The sequence below is a fragment of the Malus domestica genome, chromosome 06 (assembly GCF_042453785.1).
Source record: "Malus domestica chromosome 06, GDT2T_hap1".
In the NCBI taxonomy this organism is placed as follows: domain Eukaryota; kingdom Viridiplantae; phylum Streptophyta; class Magnoliopsida; order Rosales; family Rosaceae; genus Malus; species Malus domestica.
The window spans coordinates 4,798,262-4,812,402 of NC_091666.1; the positions used below are offsets into that span (position 1 = coordinate 4,798,262).

General features: G+C 38.1%; 2 protein-coding genes across 2 annotated transcripts; one reads left to right on the plus strand and one right to left on the minus strand.

Annotated features, from left to right (window-relative positions):
* Positions 1-3,312: 3,312 nt before the first annotated feature.
* LOC103436914 (uncharacterized) lies at positions 3,313-6,503 on the plus strand. Its single transcript, XM_008375368.4, has 6 exons — positions 3,313-4,214; positions 4,302-4,360; positions 4,710-4,779; positions 4,892-5,017; positions 5,140-5,268; positions 5,946-6,503. Exons 1-6 carry the CDS (start codon positions 3,441-3,443, stop codon positions 6,405-6,407), a joined length of 1,620 nt encoding a protein of 539 aa, XP_008373590.3. The 5' UTR covers positions 3,313-3,440; the 3' UTR covers positions 6,408-6,503.
* Positions 6,504-8,592: 2,089 nt separating this feature from the next.
* LOC103437015 (uncharacterized membrane protein At4g09580-like) lies at positions 8,593-11,133 on the minus strand. Its single transcript, XM_017333049.3, has 4 exons — positions 10,699-11,133; positions 9,613-9,883; positions 9,362-9,532; positions 8,593-9,053 (listed from the first exon to the last, which is right to left on the minus strand). The coding sequence occupies exons 1-4, from the start codon at positions 10,917-10,919 to the stop codon at positions 8,928-8,930; spliced, it is 789 nt and encodes a 262-aa protein (XP_017188538.3). The 5' UTR covers positions 10,920-11,133; the 3' UTR covers positions 8,593-8,927.
* Positions 11,134-14,141: the final 3,008 nt, after the last annotated feature.

Below are 14,141 nucleotides of genomic sequence, written 5' to 3' on the forward strand. Positions count from 1 at the left end.
GTTTCTCGCAGCAAATGAGTGCTTTGTTGCCGAGTTACCAAACACAATATTGAGCTCAATTTTTTTATCATCCCTGCTTTTATAAAAATTTAAGCAGTACCAAACTGGTACTACACCCTAGTATTTGACAAGGCTTGAGTTTTCAAGAGCCAAAAATTGAAGATGAAAATTACAAGGAATCCAGTAGAATGGTTGTCAAGGTTGATTGTCCAATACTTCACTGGTGAAGAAGGCGATCTAGAGTAATTTGGTGGAATGAATAGTTATTTGGTCTTTTAAAAAAAATAAATTTACTTAAATCTGCCTAATCCATCTAAGCCCCTTGCTTAGACTCCATCTAGCTGTCTAGGGGCTAGGCCTCTGCCTAGACCTCGTCTAGCCGTCTAGGGGCTAGACCTCGGCCTGCCGCCCGACTAGCGTCTAACACTTTTTAGAACCTTAGTTAAGAGTTGAGTCATGGGGAGCATTTTTTCATATGTCTAAATAAAAAAACCAAATGATCATTCTTATGTGGACCTATACAAGGGCATTATTCTTGGCCTTGCCCTAGGTCTCTTTAAATCTATGGACTGACCTTGAATTGATTTATGTATGTGTTTTTGTAAGAAGTACTTCAAGTGTTTTTTTCAGGATCCACTTAGAGCTCGTTTAGAATTGTTTTTAAAATAACTGAAAGCACTTTTAAAGAATATTTTTGGGTTTCAAAAGCACTTCAAGTGCTTTTCCAAGATTTTCTTAAATTTCTACTAAGAATTGGTTCTAAAAATATTTTTTCCAAAAACACTTATAGTCATTTTAAAAACACTTTCCAAATGAGCACTTTGATTTTTATTAAGGATTGATTTCAAAAATATTTTTACTAAAAGCGTTTCAGTTATTTTAAAAACACTTTAAACGAGCCCTAAAATATTAAATTTAAACAATTGAAGTCACACTAGTTCAAATTCTTTGGCAAGTGGATCCACATTTCAAGGGTGTACAATGTAAGAAAAATTCTAGCCACAGGTCCTATTTATTTTTCCGTTCTATCTTTTACACCCATTATGTGTTACATGAACTCTTCTATCACTTAGAGCATCTATAAGAGCAACTATAATCTGAAATATATAAAGACTTGTATGGGCATCTTTATACCTCTCATTGCTGAAACATGGTACGACCTTTGAGACATATAAATTGTAACGTGTACTGATAAAATCGGCCAAACACGCTGAGAAAAATGTAGATATACATTTAGTTTTACAACTAACACCACAGGTTGACGAAGGAAAAAAAAACAGGAGAGAAAAAGCAAAGAGTGATGTGAAAAGGGGAAAGTAGATGTACACTCATGCAATTGTTAATCTGCTACACACAAGTACCTCTTCTCGCGCTCTCTCTCGCTGAAACCTAAGCCTCCATCTTCTCCCACCTTTTCCTTCTACCTCCCTTCCTCATAATGCACCCCTACCCTATCCTATGCTCCGATATGCGAGCTCCAAATAAAAAATGGATGCTAGATCCATCTCCCTTGCTTGCATCCCCTCCCCGACCAGCATGCCGGTATCCCCTCGAGGATAAGTGTTTTGCAGTTTTGGGCCAAGTAAATGTATTTTACATACCCCTTTAGTATCACCTTCTATCCATGTGTTACTACATTTGTATATATATGCATGGGTTAGTTAAGGGGATTTGGATTCAGTGACTATTTCTTGGTTTTAAGTTTTTGGTGACGAAATCTGGTTGTGATGTACTTTTGGTTGTGGGTTTGTAAGTTTTCTGTTATGATGTCTTAATCGAATTGACCACTTAGTTGTTTTATCTAGTGTTGCTGCTTTGGTGGCTACTAGCAAGACTTTCGTCACACCCACAGCGGCATCGGTAACGACTACTTTCTGCATTTGGAATATAGGGAATCGGATTTAAATTTTTGTTTGTTTGCTTATTGAGATGGGCTTTTATGTATCTGAATTCCCCAAATATATTTTGGATATTTTGCTTTCCTTTGGATTAGCCTGTAATCTTTTTCTACTCGATGAATGTTACCTTTGACCAAAAGAAAAGAAGAAGATATACACTCCCACATCACCTGCGAGTATGGAGTATTAGTTAAAGGATGTCATAGTACTGGGGAATTTCTTGTAATCTTACACACTTAAAATTCATTATTATTCTCCATAAAGAAGAATCTATAAAAGAACAACATACAACCTAAATCCAAACAAGAAATAAATAAATCTTAATTGTATAAGCAAATTAACCTAAATCCACGAGGACAAGGTAACCTAAATATTATGTCCTCATAAAGGATAACTTAGAAAATAACTTATTCTCATACCTCTCTATTTTATTATTCTCTAATACTCCCTCCTTAATCGTGATTGCTGAAAAAGAAAAAAAAAACAAAGCGTTAGTGGTAAATTGCCCTTGTGGTAATAGGGCATTCGTCTTCAACAACTATTTCCTGAGTTCAAACTCTTTCCCATTCTCTTAGTCTAAATTAGAACTGTAATATCGCTTGTATTTCAAAGAAAACAAATTATCGACACTATGCACAAAGCGTTGGTATCAATTTTGTTCAAAGCAACTTCATTCAAAAAATAAACTTTTAGGCAACAATTACTCAACTGGTCATTAGATCAAGCGGTTAATTAGTTGTTGGGAAATCAGAAGAGATAAAGTCAATCAGTTGTTTCTTTCACTCCTCTCGTTTTGAAGAAAAGCGATAGAGGTCTTTAAGAAATAAGAACAACCTAAAGGCAATAGCACGACAAGGTGGTGTCGCGTAGACATTAACAAAAGGTCTAAAGTTTCAACTAATTTTCTTCATAATTCTATGAAAAGTCTAAAATAGCTATGAATACAAGTTCCGTGCAAGACAAATACGTTATTTTGGATGAAAAGTTTGAAGATGACGAATTAAGAATGCTAGAAAATTGAGATGACAATTCACTTAGAAATCTAGTTCAAATGAAAATGGAAAAGCATTCTCTTTATTAAACACATTAAATATTTTAATTCTAAGTGATAGTGGAGTCCACGTGACACATATTGAGTGAAAGGTATGAACATGAAAATCACTTGCCATGTGGTGTATTTTTTCATATCTTACTATATGAGAGGAAGACAAGGTTGATATTTCTCACATATAGGTTTTATTAACGCATGACTGTGTTTTAGATACAACGGAAAATCTCATGTGAAAATGCGCCTACTTATGTATGCAGTTTTATCTTTGGGCCCATTTGATCTCTCAGCCCACCAAATTTATGAAATTTAACTTGATCCGGCCCACTTTTGCAACCACTTTCAAATACTCCCTCCTCCTGATTGAAAAATAGAGGGCTCTAGGGTTTCGAAGCCCACCTTCCCTTTTCTGCCTGCAACGCTTTGAAGTTAAAGAACTTGCGCTTTCTCTCTGCGTCCTGATTGATTTCCCCACTTCCTTCAAACCAAATACAATGGGTAGGAAGAAACCCAAGGACCCAGAAACCGACGCCGTTTCAGCAGCTCAGTCCGACGTCTTCATGACCCTATTCGGCGAGGCCGCCAGCCACGACGCCGCCCCTGCCATCTTCTCCGAGAGCAACCCCTTCAGGAGAAAGAACCAGGAATCCGGGTTTGGGTTTGTTGCCCCTTCGGCTCAACCTGCTGAGAACACCAATAATGGCGAGTCTGAGAACAATGGCGATGACGGGGACGGCGAGGTGCAGAAACGGAAGCGGAAGAACAAAGAAAAGGCGGCTTCCGGTTTGATTAACGAAGAAGCTCCACAGAGTCATGTGGAGTTGGAGGGCGAAAAACCAAAGAAAAATAAACTGCCGGAAACGCTCAATTCTGAAAACCCTAATTTGGGCTCTGAGTTAGAAGGGGTGCCAAGACAGGAAAATGATGAACCCTCAGAGACGACGAATGCGGTGGCGAAGAAGAAGGATGGGAGGAAGAGGAAAAGGGATGAAGTTGAGAGGGAATATGAGGTGAAGAAGTACGGCGTGAAGGAGGGCGAGGAGGATGGGGACAAGGAGAAGAGGACTGTTGGGGAGAAGAGGAAGACAGTTGATAATCCAGCTGATATGCTGGTTTCCAACGAAGGTTTCGACGACGAGAGTAAGCTCTTGAGGACTGTTTTTGTTGGGAATTTGCCCTTGAAGGTCAAGAAAAAAGCTTTGATGAAGGAGTTCATTAAATTTGGAGAGGTGGAGTCTGTGAGGATTCGATCCGTGCCAATCTTGGATGTGAGTTTCATGACTTCTTGTTTGCAAACTGTGGATATAAATGTATTGTTGGTTACTGATTTTGTATATTTGGTTCTTTTTGTTCAGACCAAAAGGCCCAGAAAGGGAGCAATACTCACAAAACAAATCCATGATAAAGCTGACAGGTAATCATTTCGCATTACTTAAATCAGTTGGTTTAGGAACTGCTTGTTGCATTTATAAGCGTTTTTGAAGCACCTAAGGCCCTGATTCCAATTTACAATTAGATTGTGGGTTGGGGCTATAGGTTTCTAGGTGTGCTATTGGAATCTATCGTAGCTCAAATAAGGCTTTACATTGGAAGGTTGGCTCCCTCAGTCACCAATTTGTTAGTGATTTAATTTGGTGTGACTTTAAGTTGTTAAAAGTGCGTAAAATGATGTAGATTTTAGACCTTTGATACTTGTTGACATGAAAATTTCAAATTTTAAGCGATTTACGATTGCCTTTGAATTAACAGATTTTGTGTTGCAGCGTTAATGCCTACATTGTTTTCAAAACCGAGGAATCGGCACAGGCTTCTTTGTCCCATAACATGGCTGTGGTATGTTATTTGCATGAAGTTGGGTGATTAGTATCATTCTGCACATGCTCTTTCTTACAATAAAGCTTAAGTTGTTAATCTTTACCTTGACTTGTTATGCATGTTGATGTAGGTTGAAGGACATCATATCCGTGTTGACAGGGCTTGCCCACCTCGTAAGAAGCTGAAAGGGGAGAGTGCTACTGTTTATGATCACACGAGAACAGTTTTTGTGGGTAACCTTCCATTTGATGTAAAGGTGAATTGCTCCTCTAGGATTTGTTTTCTGCTTCTTTTTGGAACTGTCCACCTCCCAATTTGCTTTTTTTGTTGCATACTTTTAGTTGCAATATGTGGACAACAATTTCTTTTCTTTTGCAGGATGAAGAAGTTTATCAGTTGTTTTGTGGTATCAACAATCTTGGATCCGGCGTTGAAGCTATTCGCATAATCAGGGATCCTAATTATGGTATCGGAAAGGGCATTGCTTATGTTTTGTTTAGAACAAGGGTATGTGATTTTCACCAACAGTTTATCAAACCCCATTTACCATCAATAATTCTTTGTTACAATGTCATGCATTTTGAACTCAGATATGTGGTTGTTTAGTTGATTCTATTCATTTTCTTCTTGGATGCCATGCTCTACCTTTTTAATGATAGTCCTCATGGGGATGTCAATAGGACCCCCCGGTTGTCTCCTGGAACATATGTGAAACATTTGTCTTTTCAACCCTAAAAATATAAATTTGTTACTATGGCAGTTTGGCGGTAAGCATATAATGACGTTAATTTAGGAAAAGAATGACTACAATCAATTCTTTAAATATGCATATTGGGATGCTAAGGTGTTTCCTGCCATTATCTTTATTTGTATTTATCTTAAAGTTGGACTGAGGATAGAAATAAGAAATGATTGATGGAGTAGTTTCTGTAAGTGTAAGATAATATTTTATCCCGAACCTTCTTGTAGCATGAATATTTCATTTCAAAATTAGAGTATTTGGAATTGAATACGTGCATGGTTGACTAAACTAAATAAATTACTTTGTTTTCCATGAGTGCCATCATGATGTGAAACTCTGTAGTTAAATTTGTACATGCTGTAGTTTCTCAAGGTACACCTGTTTTCAATTTGTATCATCTGAGACGGTACATTATGTGTTGTCTGTCAATTTGGGCATCCAGGAAACTGCAAATTTGGTCGTTAAGAAGCGAAACTTGAAGCTTGGGGATCGGGAGCTCAGGCTGTCTCATGCAAAACCAGAGTCCACCCCAACTAAGAGAAAGAAACCCTCATCAGCATCGGAAGCTAATTCTTCAGCCAAAAAGCGAGCTGTGGACTCGAGGAGTCCAGATTTTAACAAGTCGAGTTCAAAGGCATCTTACCAGGGCCTGCGTGCAGGTAAGCCTGGTGTCCAAAAGAAGTTCCATGCAAAAGGCAGTAGACCAGATAAGTTTGAATCAAAATCACCAAGTGGAGTGAAGCCGAAAGAACGTAAAGATAAACGACCATCCGTTGCTGCGAGAAAGGCTAAAGAAGCACATAAAGGTGGCGCTGCTTCAAAACAAACAGGTACAAAGCGTAAGCTTGATAGCCGGACTCCAGATGGCTCCCAGCAGAAAAAGAAATTCAAGAAATATAGGTAGGAATACACGAATATTACAAAATGTGCACGTTTTCCAAATTTTTATTTGTTGTACAAGCTATAAATTTTCAAATTGGTGATATGGTTTTCCTTACAATTTTCCCATTTTATTTTCCTTGCACTAGTTCCCAATCTTTTGATAGAGACGTGGATTAAAATCCGTGTTAACGGATAGATTGGAAGATTAGGGCTGACAAAGAACGTTGATAGGATTTTTACCACCTACAAAAGTAGGGGTAAAAACACTTAAAAATATTTGTAAGAATACAAGGTTGTCGTAGTATAGCGGCTCAAGCAAGGTCGTTTTCCACAGGGATTGAATGAATAATTTGTATTTAAACCAATTCTTAATTAATTATTTAAAACAAAGATTGGAAAATGTTGATTTTAGAATTTAACAATTAAAGAAATTAACTAGAGGACAATTTAAAAGAAAATCAATTTGTAAAAGCCTAGGGTTTCGTCATCACCATAACAATCCTTTGCAATTTTACCAATTACTTATGAATTTCTACATACATACTTTGAAGGTTAGGTTTTCCTAATGCATATTTTCCTTGTGATGTTCAAGCGAAAACGTATATCTAACATGCAACCTGTCTGTGATGTTCAGATCAAATATAAACATGCAAGACTTATTAAGCTTTGTGAAAACCCTTTGAAAAATCATGCAACCCTTAAGAGCGTGATGTTTGCCTTAAGTGAACTTACAATTACTAATCACAAGAAACTCTCCTCAATTTTCAGGGTGATGTTCCAACAGAAATTGCATCAAACTACTTGTCTAAAAATCCTAATGGTCTCGAATCACTAAGACAATTATATAGTTTTAATCACGGTGGTTAATAATTCAAAGCAAACATGCATCCATTTATAAGCAAATTAATAAAATCATATATTCATGCTAAGACTCAAGGCATCGCCCTAGCAAACGGAAATTAGTTATGAACAACTATAAAAACTAAAGAAAATATATTAACTAGAAAAAGGATTGAAAACACCTTGTAGGTAAAAAATCTGAAGTTCTCCAAAATACTGCGTGCCTTCTCGCCCCTAAACCTAATGGCTAAAAAGCCTTATTTATACTACTCCAAATTAAAACCCTCATAGAAAAGGCTTTCTAAAAACTAGGAAATAAAATAACAAAACGATAACTAGGAAATCTGCCTAAAAAAAAAAAGCCACGTTTCTGGATCTTCAAGGTTTTAAAACAGGCCCAAAACGGCTAGAATTAAAGATTAGGACCTCCTCTTCAAGTTCCAATAACCCAAGTCCAAAATCCATCATCTTCCAACCCAAAAGTCGCAGATAAGCTCTGCAGCCCAATCTGCCAGCACTACACGCTGGGCATAAATTAATTCACCATGATCTAATGCTTCAAGATAAAATTATGAAATTTTGACACAATCTTCTTGACAGACTCACGAACCCACTTCAATTGGAATCACTCAAAAATTCCACCGTTTGATTACTTTATGCTCAAAATAAGTTCGCATGTCCTAAAATAAAAACATATAGCAAAACATCAAAATCTCACCAAAATAATAACCAAAATATACCAAGAATAGGGAATAATATATAGTATAAAATCAACTCATCAAACATCATTCCCGGGAATGATAAACACACACCATTTTTACTCCCCCACACGCTCTTGTTTAATTTGATCTTCGTTTTTAATTGATTTGAAATCAAGAGGGGCATGTGAAGCTAAAATGAATGGGAAAGCCACCTCTCCTTGTATTCACATTAAGAATATGAAAGAAACCAAAAAAGCCCAAGAGTAGTTTGGATGAGTTGGTTTGCCATTTTCTTGGGCGGCGATGAGTCGATTGTAATATGAGCCTATTGGGTTGGGCACAGATTGAAGACCAACCCGACCAAGAAACTAATGCTTTTCCTCTACAATTCTGAGCTTCCATGCCAAGCAATCTTAGATGCTTTAATGCCTTTGCCAACTTCATACTTTTACTCAATGATTAAGCCAAATTTGAGATGGAATCGTGAGAACAAATGTTCCTGCTCACCCGCTAAGCATCTTAAGGACCAGTGCTTTTTTATGAAGCAATTGCTGCCTTTCCTTGGTTATACCAGGCAGCCCGCATCGACAAACACTATGTCAAAATTGTAAACATTGCCGAAAGACAGTTACGTCAACCTCATCCCCACGTCTTAGTCGTTACGTGTATGAAAAACAATACTAATATCATCTTGGTACTTTCATTATTCAACACTAGAGCTGCGACTAGTCAGAAATTGACTAGAGAATGCCTTTACATTTTTCTTGATGATGATGCACATACCCTATAAAATCTTACCGCTGAAATCGAAGTTACATACACATTTAACCCCAAACCCACAGCCCGAATGAAACATGACAGTCAACAAATTCCATCCAAGGACACAGACACGCCTTCTACATAACGAGGCAGTTATATCCAACGGCGGACATAGGTACCCAAACGGCTGCAAGCAGAACAAGGTCCTCATGTACACCAAGCAAAGTTCAGTAAGTGAAATACTATGCTTTGTTCTTGCTCACTAGCGTGGGAGTAATTGAGACAACTCCAATGAAGAACAAGGTGGCTATCGAGTTGAAGTCATAGAGATCCCCAAGGGATCGTAACTCTCCAAGAGCTAATCCAGCCTGCAGCACGAAAACAGAGTCAATTACAGAGGCACAACCAGTGACAATCGAGTAGAGCATACGTAGACGAAACAACGCAGATAATTATATATTTTTCTGCAGTAGTCAAAATGTGGATTGAGATGGCGTCGAGAGGATGGTATATTGTATTTATCTTCCTCTATGACAAAAAGGGAAAAAAAGATATTGATTTTTATTTTGGATCATTTGGCCATAGAACCCTTCAGGTGTTGCATAGACGTCTGACGTTCTTAGACAACAACTAAACTTCAATATTTAACCAACTTTTTGAAGTGCAGGATACATACCCTGACAGTGACGTAAGCAGCTGGTATCAGACCAATTGAAGTTGCCAGTAAGAAAATATGGTAAGGCACATCAACTATTGGTGAAGCAAGATTAATAAATGTATTTGGCAAGGTCGGAGTTAATCGTAGAAACAACATATAGTTCAATAGTCCCTGCCTTCTTTTAGCTACCTGGAAGCAGAACAATAAATGATTCACTCATATTTTGAAAGTTAAGTATCAATGAGAGATATGAAAACATTTGCATATACCTGGTTTTGGAAAAATTGCAGCTTGTCAGGCCAAAGAGAGATGACAATGGGCCTCCCGATCAGCTTCGACAAGAAATAACAAGAAGATGCACCAGCAGTGGCGTTAAACACCACCAAGGCTACACCTTTGAAGACTCCAAAAAGGGAACCGGCAAGCAGGGACATAAATACGGTACCAGGGATCATGAAAGTCTGCATGAAAATATAAACCATGCAGTACCCTAACAGAACCTGCGCGGTGTAGTCACTTGTGTAGTCCTCGAGGTGAACTCTAACCAGAAGAAGACAATGACAGAAAACAAAATAAATAGAACCGCATAGTACCATTAAAATCATATTCCACAATTTATCTGTAAATGGAGCACATGCAGCTGGAACATCAGTCATCAACTAGGGGAGTACACAGCTACACTCAACCGATTTCATAACCTTTTCCGACAAGGCAATTTAAAACGTTTCACAAAATGTGAGTAAAAGAGTCATCAAACTTAAAAGTTTAAGGTCACAATAATGCAACATTCCATGGTCAGCATTAATCTCTTCTCTCCTCCCTTACACAAACCCTTAAGGTCACACTAATGCAGTACCCCGTATCCTTCATTGATACCATAACCAATGAAAAACAAAAATAACTAATGTAACAGTTGCACGCGGTTATATCAAATTCCTCAGAACACAAATCAAAAGCCCGCTTAGACGAATACCTGGTGCATAACGTTCAAGAAAAGAAAAGGCCAATGCAGATAAAGAGAAAGCAATATTCTGTTCATTAATTTCAACTCCTAGAAAACGATTTGCGAAAATAAAATGCTTCAAGAATATGGATCCATGCAAAAATCAGGTCTCTTCCTAAAAAATAAATTTTGAGACATGATTTTTTCCTAATTAGTTTGCAATTAATTGGATTAAGAGATAAAAATCAATAATTAACTAAAAACTAACATAATAATCCCAGATTGATATCACATGCATTAGAAACCCACAAATTTTCCCATTAAAATTCGTGGCCTTTCCTGGAAAATTCAATCCTAAAAACCCAATTCAGATTCATGGGAAATTTACAAGAAATTTTATTCAAAAAAGTACCTGAGGATTTGAAGCTCTTGGAGGCTACGGGGAAGCTTGAGGAAGCTGTAATCCGATGCGGGCATGGTCAGGTAAACACCCAGAAGGCCAAACAAGAAGCCCAATACGACGGTGGAAGCCACAGCCACCTCCCAGAAGCTCAACGGGAACTTAATATTATTGGGTCCCACTCCCCCGCCAACCACCTTCACGTCCACCCCATTGTCGTCTCTCTTCTCCATCTCTCTCTCTAAATTTCCCTTTCCTCTTTCTCTTTCTGCAATTTTTCTCGGGAAAAGTTAGAGAGGATGAAAATCAAGGAGCCCCTTTTCTCTTCTTTCTTCTCTCTCCTCTGCTATTTTATGGTGTTGGAGAGAGAGGGAAGAGAGAGACAAAAACGAAAGAAAGGATATTCGCTGGTTCCTAAACCAAGTCATTCTTCCCAATACAAGTTATGTGCAATTGGAAAACGATGTTAATTACCATTAAAATAAGGATGCAATTGTTATTACCACTTCAAAAATCTCATTCTATACTTCAAATTTTTTATATTGAGAAAGAAAAATACACTTGTGAGGAGTGTAGAATGTGATTTTTAGAGTGCCAATAATACTTTTCTAATATAATAATACTTGTATCTCTTTATAAAAATACAAATATCTTGTCTTTTTATTGTATAAATTCGAAAACATTTAATTTTTTATTTTTTTCGAGGAAGTTCAAACATCAAAATGTATTTATATAAATTACGGATGCAACTTGGGTTGGGCCAATTCGAACCCGTTCATGTCCATCCCGACTTTAAACCTGAACAAGTGTGGTTTTTTTAGTTATAAACCCCGAACCCAACCCAATTTCAACTCGTTCATTGATTAGGTTGAGTTGGTTTGATTATTTGTCCGTCCATCCCCAACCCAACCTAACCCGACTAACCAAACTCAATCTAACATGATTGTAACCCATATCAATTAATGCTCATACTACATCTAAGTGTGCCAAGTCTAAAAACCAACGCTCTTTCTAATATTTTTTTAATAATTACCCTTTATAATTACTTAAGCTTTTAGGGAATAAGAGACTTTGATTAGTCAGCCCATATTCGTAATCTCTAAATCCTAAAACTTTATAGTAGATTGATTTATGAAATTAGAGTAAGCTAGCTTTGCTGATGCTTGGCTTAATTTTTTTAGGAATTCTTGAAAACTAAGTTGTTACAAGATTAAACTTGACAAAATTGGGCAACCCAAACCCAAGCCAAGTAAACCCTAACCCAATAAAACCCAAACCTAAATGAACCCGAATGAAACCCAACCTGATCTGACACACCCCGATCCTAGAATCAAGGCGTGCTGGCCGTCACGTGAGCGTGACGTAGCCAAAAGTGCGACACGGAAGCAAGATATAATAGAAATATGAAGGAATTTAAAACAACCACTAGCAGTAATAACCTACTAGCATAAAAGAGTGAGTTATAAAGTAAAACACACGAATTCAGAGCGTAGGTATCAAGTGCAGTCAAGTAGGACTATAATTAAAAGTGCAACACCCGCAGGTGAGTCCTACATGCAGAACGTCTGTCAGAACGCCGAAAAAGACCTCGTGAGCCACCAACTGCTAACTAGAACCTGGAGGGGCGCAAAACAAAGATGAGTGGGTCAGTAAAACCAAAGATTTTCCAAAACATTTCATTTAAAACGTTTCTAACCCCTCACCGTAAAACCTGTATACTTTCCCAGAAATTTATTATAAAACATATATACATATATCATCAAACTTAGCTCACAATCTTTCAACGCTTTTCAGAAAGAATATGCCATGCCATGCCACGCCAAAATATAATATGAATGCATTGATATAAATCAGGTGAAATAATAAATCAACCGGAGACCCTACAGTGGTCCTGTACGGCTGATTCTATAGCTCAATATCCCACTCAGCCGGAGTCACCACAGTGACCTATACGGCCCAACTCTGCACGTCACTCGGAACTACGTAAGGTAGTATGTACAATGAAAGGTGTAAGGATACGCTCTAGTGCTTATCTCATCAATCATCGGCGCGCATAACTAAGGTCACCCACTAGTCGGAATCACATCTAGCGATCTATACGACTAGCATGTCGGAACCCTCACATGGTCTGTACGACATTCACCTACTTGGAACCAAGGCAAGCGTGCGGTGTGGTGAATAATATAAGCACTAACACCTAGGGTGCAGGTTATGAGCTTTCAATGCAATTCACATAAATAAATCGTATCAATAATGTAAAAACTCACCTGTGCGTCCACAACGTCAATTCATATATATATATGCATCAATTATCAATTCAAATATCTCATCAATTGCATGTATGGCATTTTAAAACATATTTTCATATAAATGCATTTTCTGGGAAAAACAGTAGTATATAGGTAATACGAAAAAAAACTGCCCATTCACTGGTAAGTCGATGGGTCGTAACCCCCGTGACGTCCCTGGATGCGCTTGTCCTCGGGATAGGTGTCACCTATATGTGAAACAACTATAAAAACGTTAATTAAAACACATAACCAACAATTCGAAATAACTTCTCATACGGTGCTCAATTTGGGTATATGAATATACCACAACGACCTACTCGACGTCACGGACGTTAAGGAATTTTTAGAAAATTTTTTGGGCTTGTCATGCGCCCCCACGCGCCGTGGGTGGCACGGACCTACGCGCCCCCACGCGCGTCTTCTTCCTCAGCCAGTCGCCGGACTGGTTTTTCTGGTGGCCGGATTCCGGTGAATTTTGTAATTGCTTGTTCTCCTTCGTTTCTCAACTGTTTTCTTTGAATTTTATATCAAAATGAAGCCCTAAACATGTAGTTTCATGCTATACTACTTTAAGGCTCTAAAAATCACGAAATCTCACCGGAGAAATCCCACGAAAACCGGCAAACTTTGAACGTGGTGATCCTGACGTCCAAAACTTCCAAACGAACGTCCCCGAGCTTCCTTAGAACCTCACAAAGCTCACTGTGAGGTTGGATTGTCCTAAAAATCAACCAACACAAAGTTCATGAATAGTGACACATTCGGTCCTCGAGTTTTCAACGTGAAAACGAAGGATTTCTTACTTGAAAATGGTATCTTTGAGTTCGTAGGACACTCACGAACACGATGGTGCTAATCTCCACTTCGATCCACGAAGTTTTGAAGGGTTTTGGTCTTGTCCGTACAGTTCGAGGGTGAGAGAGTGAGAGAGAGTCGTGATGGAAGAGAGAAAAGACACGGGGGAAGGAATAAGAAGTGTCCCGTGTGTGTGGGTGTGATCCATCCAAAAATAACAAGTCCAACTCACATCCCTAGCCACCCAAACATACATATCACTTTATTAAATCAAACTTAGTTCATTTCCAAAAACTTAGGAATGTATGTATTTAGACCAAAAATATATGTCTCACACACATACCTTAGTACCTGCTAAGGGTACTTTCG

Excerpts from the sequence above, each read along its gene's own strand:
- LOC103436914 (XM_008375368.4), top strand. The coding sequence starts at position 3,441 with ATGGGTAGGAAGAAACCCAAGGACCCAGAAACCGACGCCGTTTCAGCA. Across the intron at positions 4,361-4,709 it reads ATCCATGATAAAGCTGACAG|CGTTAATGCCTACATTGTTT; the intron begins GTAATCATTTCG and ends TTTGTGTTGCAG. Across the intron at positions 4,780-4,891 it reads TGTCCCATAACATGGCTGTG|GTTGAAGGACATCATATCCG; the intron begins GTATGTTATTTG and ends ATGTTGATGTAG.
- LOC103437015 (XM_017333049.3), bottom strand. The coding sequence starts at position 10,919 with ATGGAGAAGAGAGACGACAATGGGGTGGACGTGAAGGTGGTTGGCGGG. Across the intron at positions 9,533-9,612 it reads TGCAATTTTTCCAAAACCAG|GTAGCTAAAAGAAGGCAGGG; the intron begins GTATATGCAAAT and ends TTCTGCTTCCAG. Across the intron at positions 9,054-9,361 it reads CTGCTTACGTCACTGTCAGG|GCTGGATTAGCTCTTGGAGA; the intron begins GTATGTATCCTG and ends TTCGTGCTGCAG.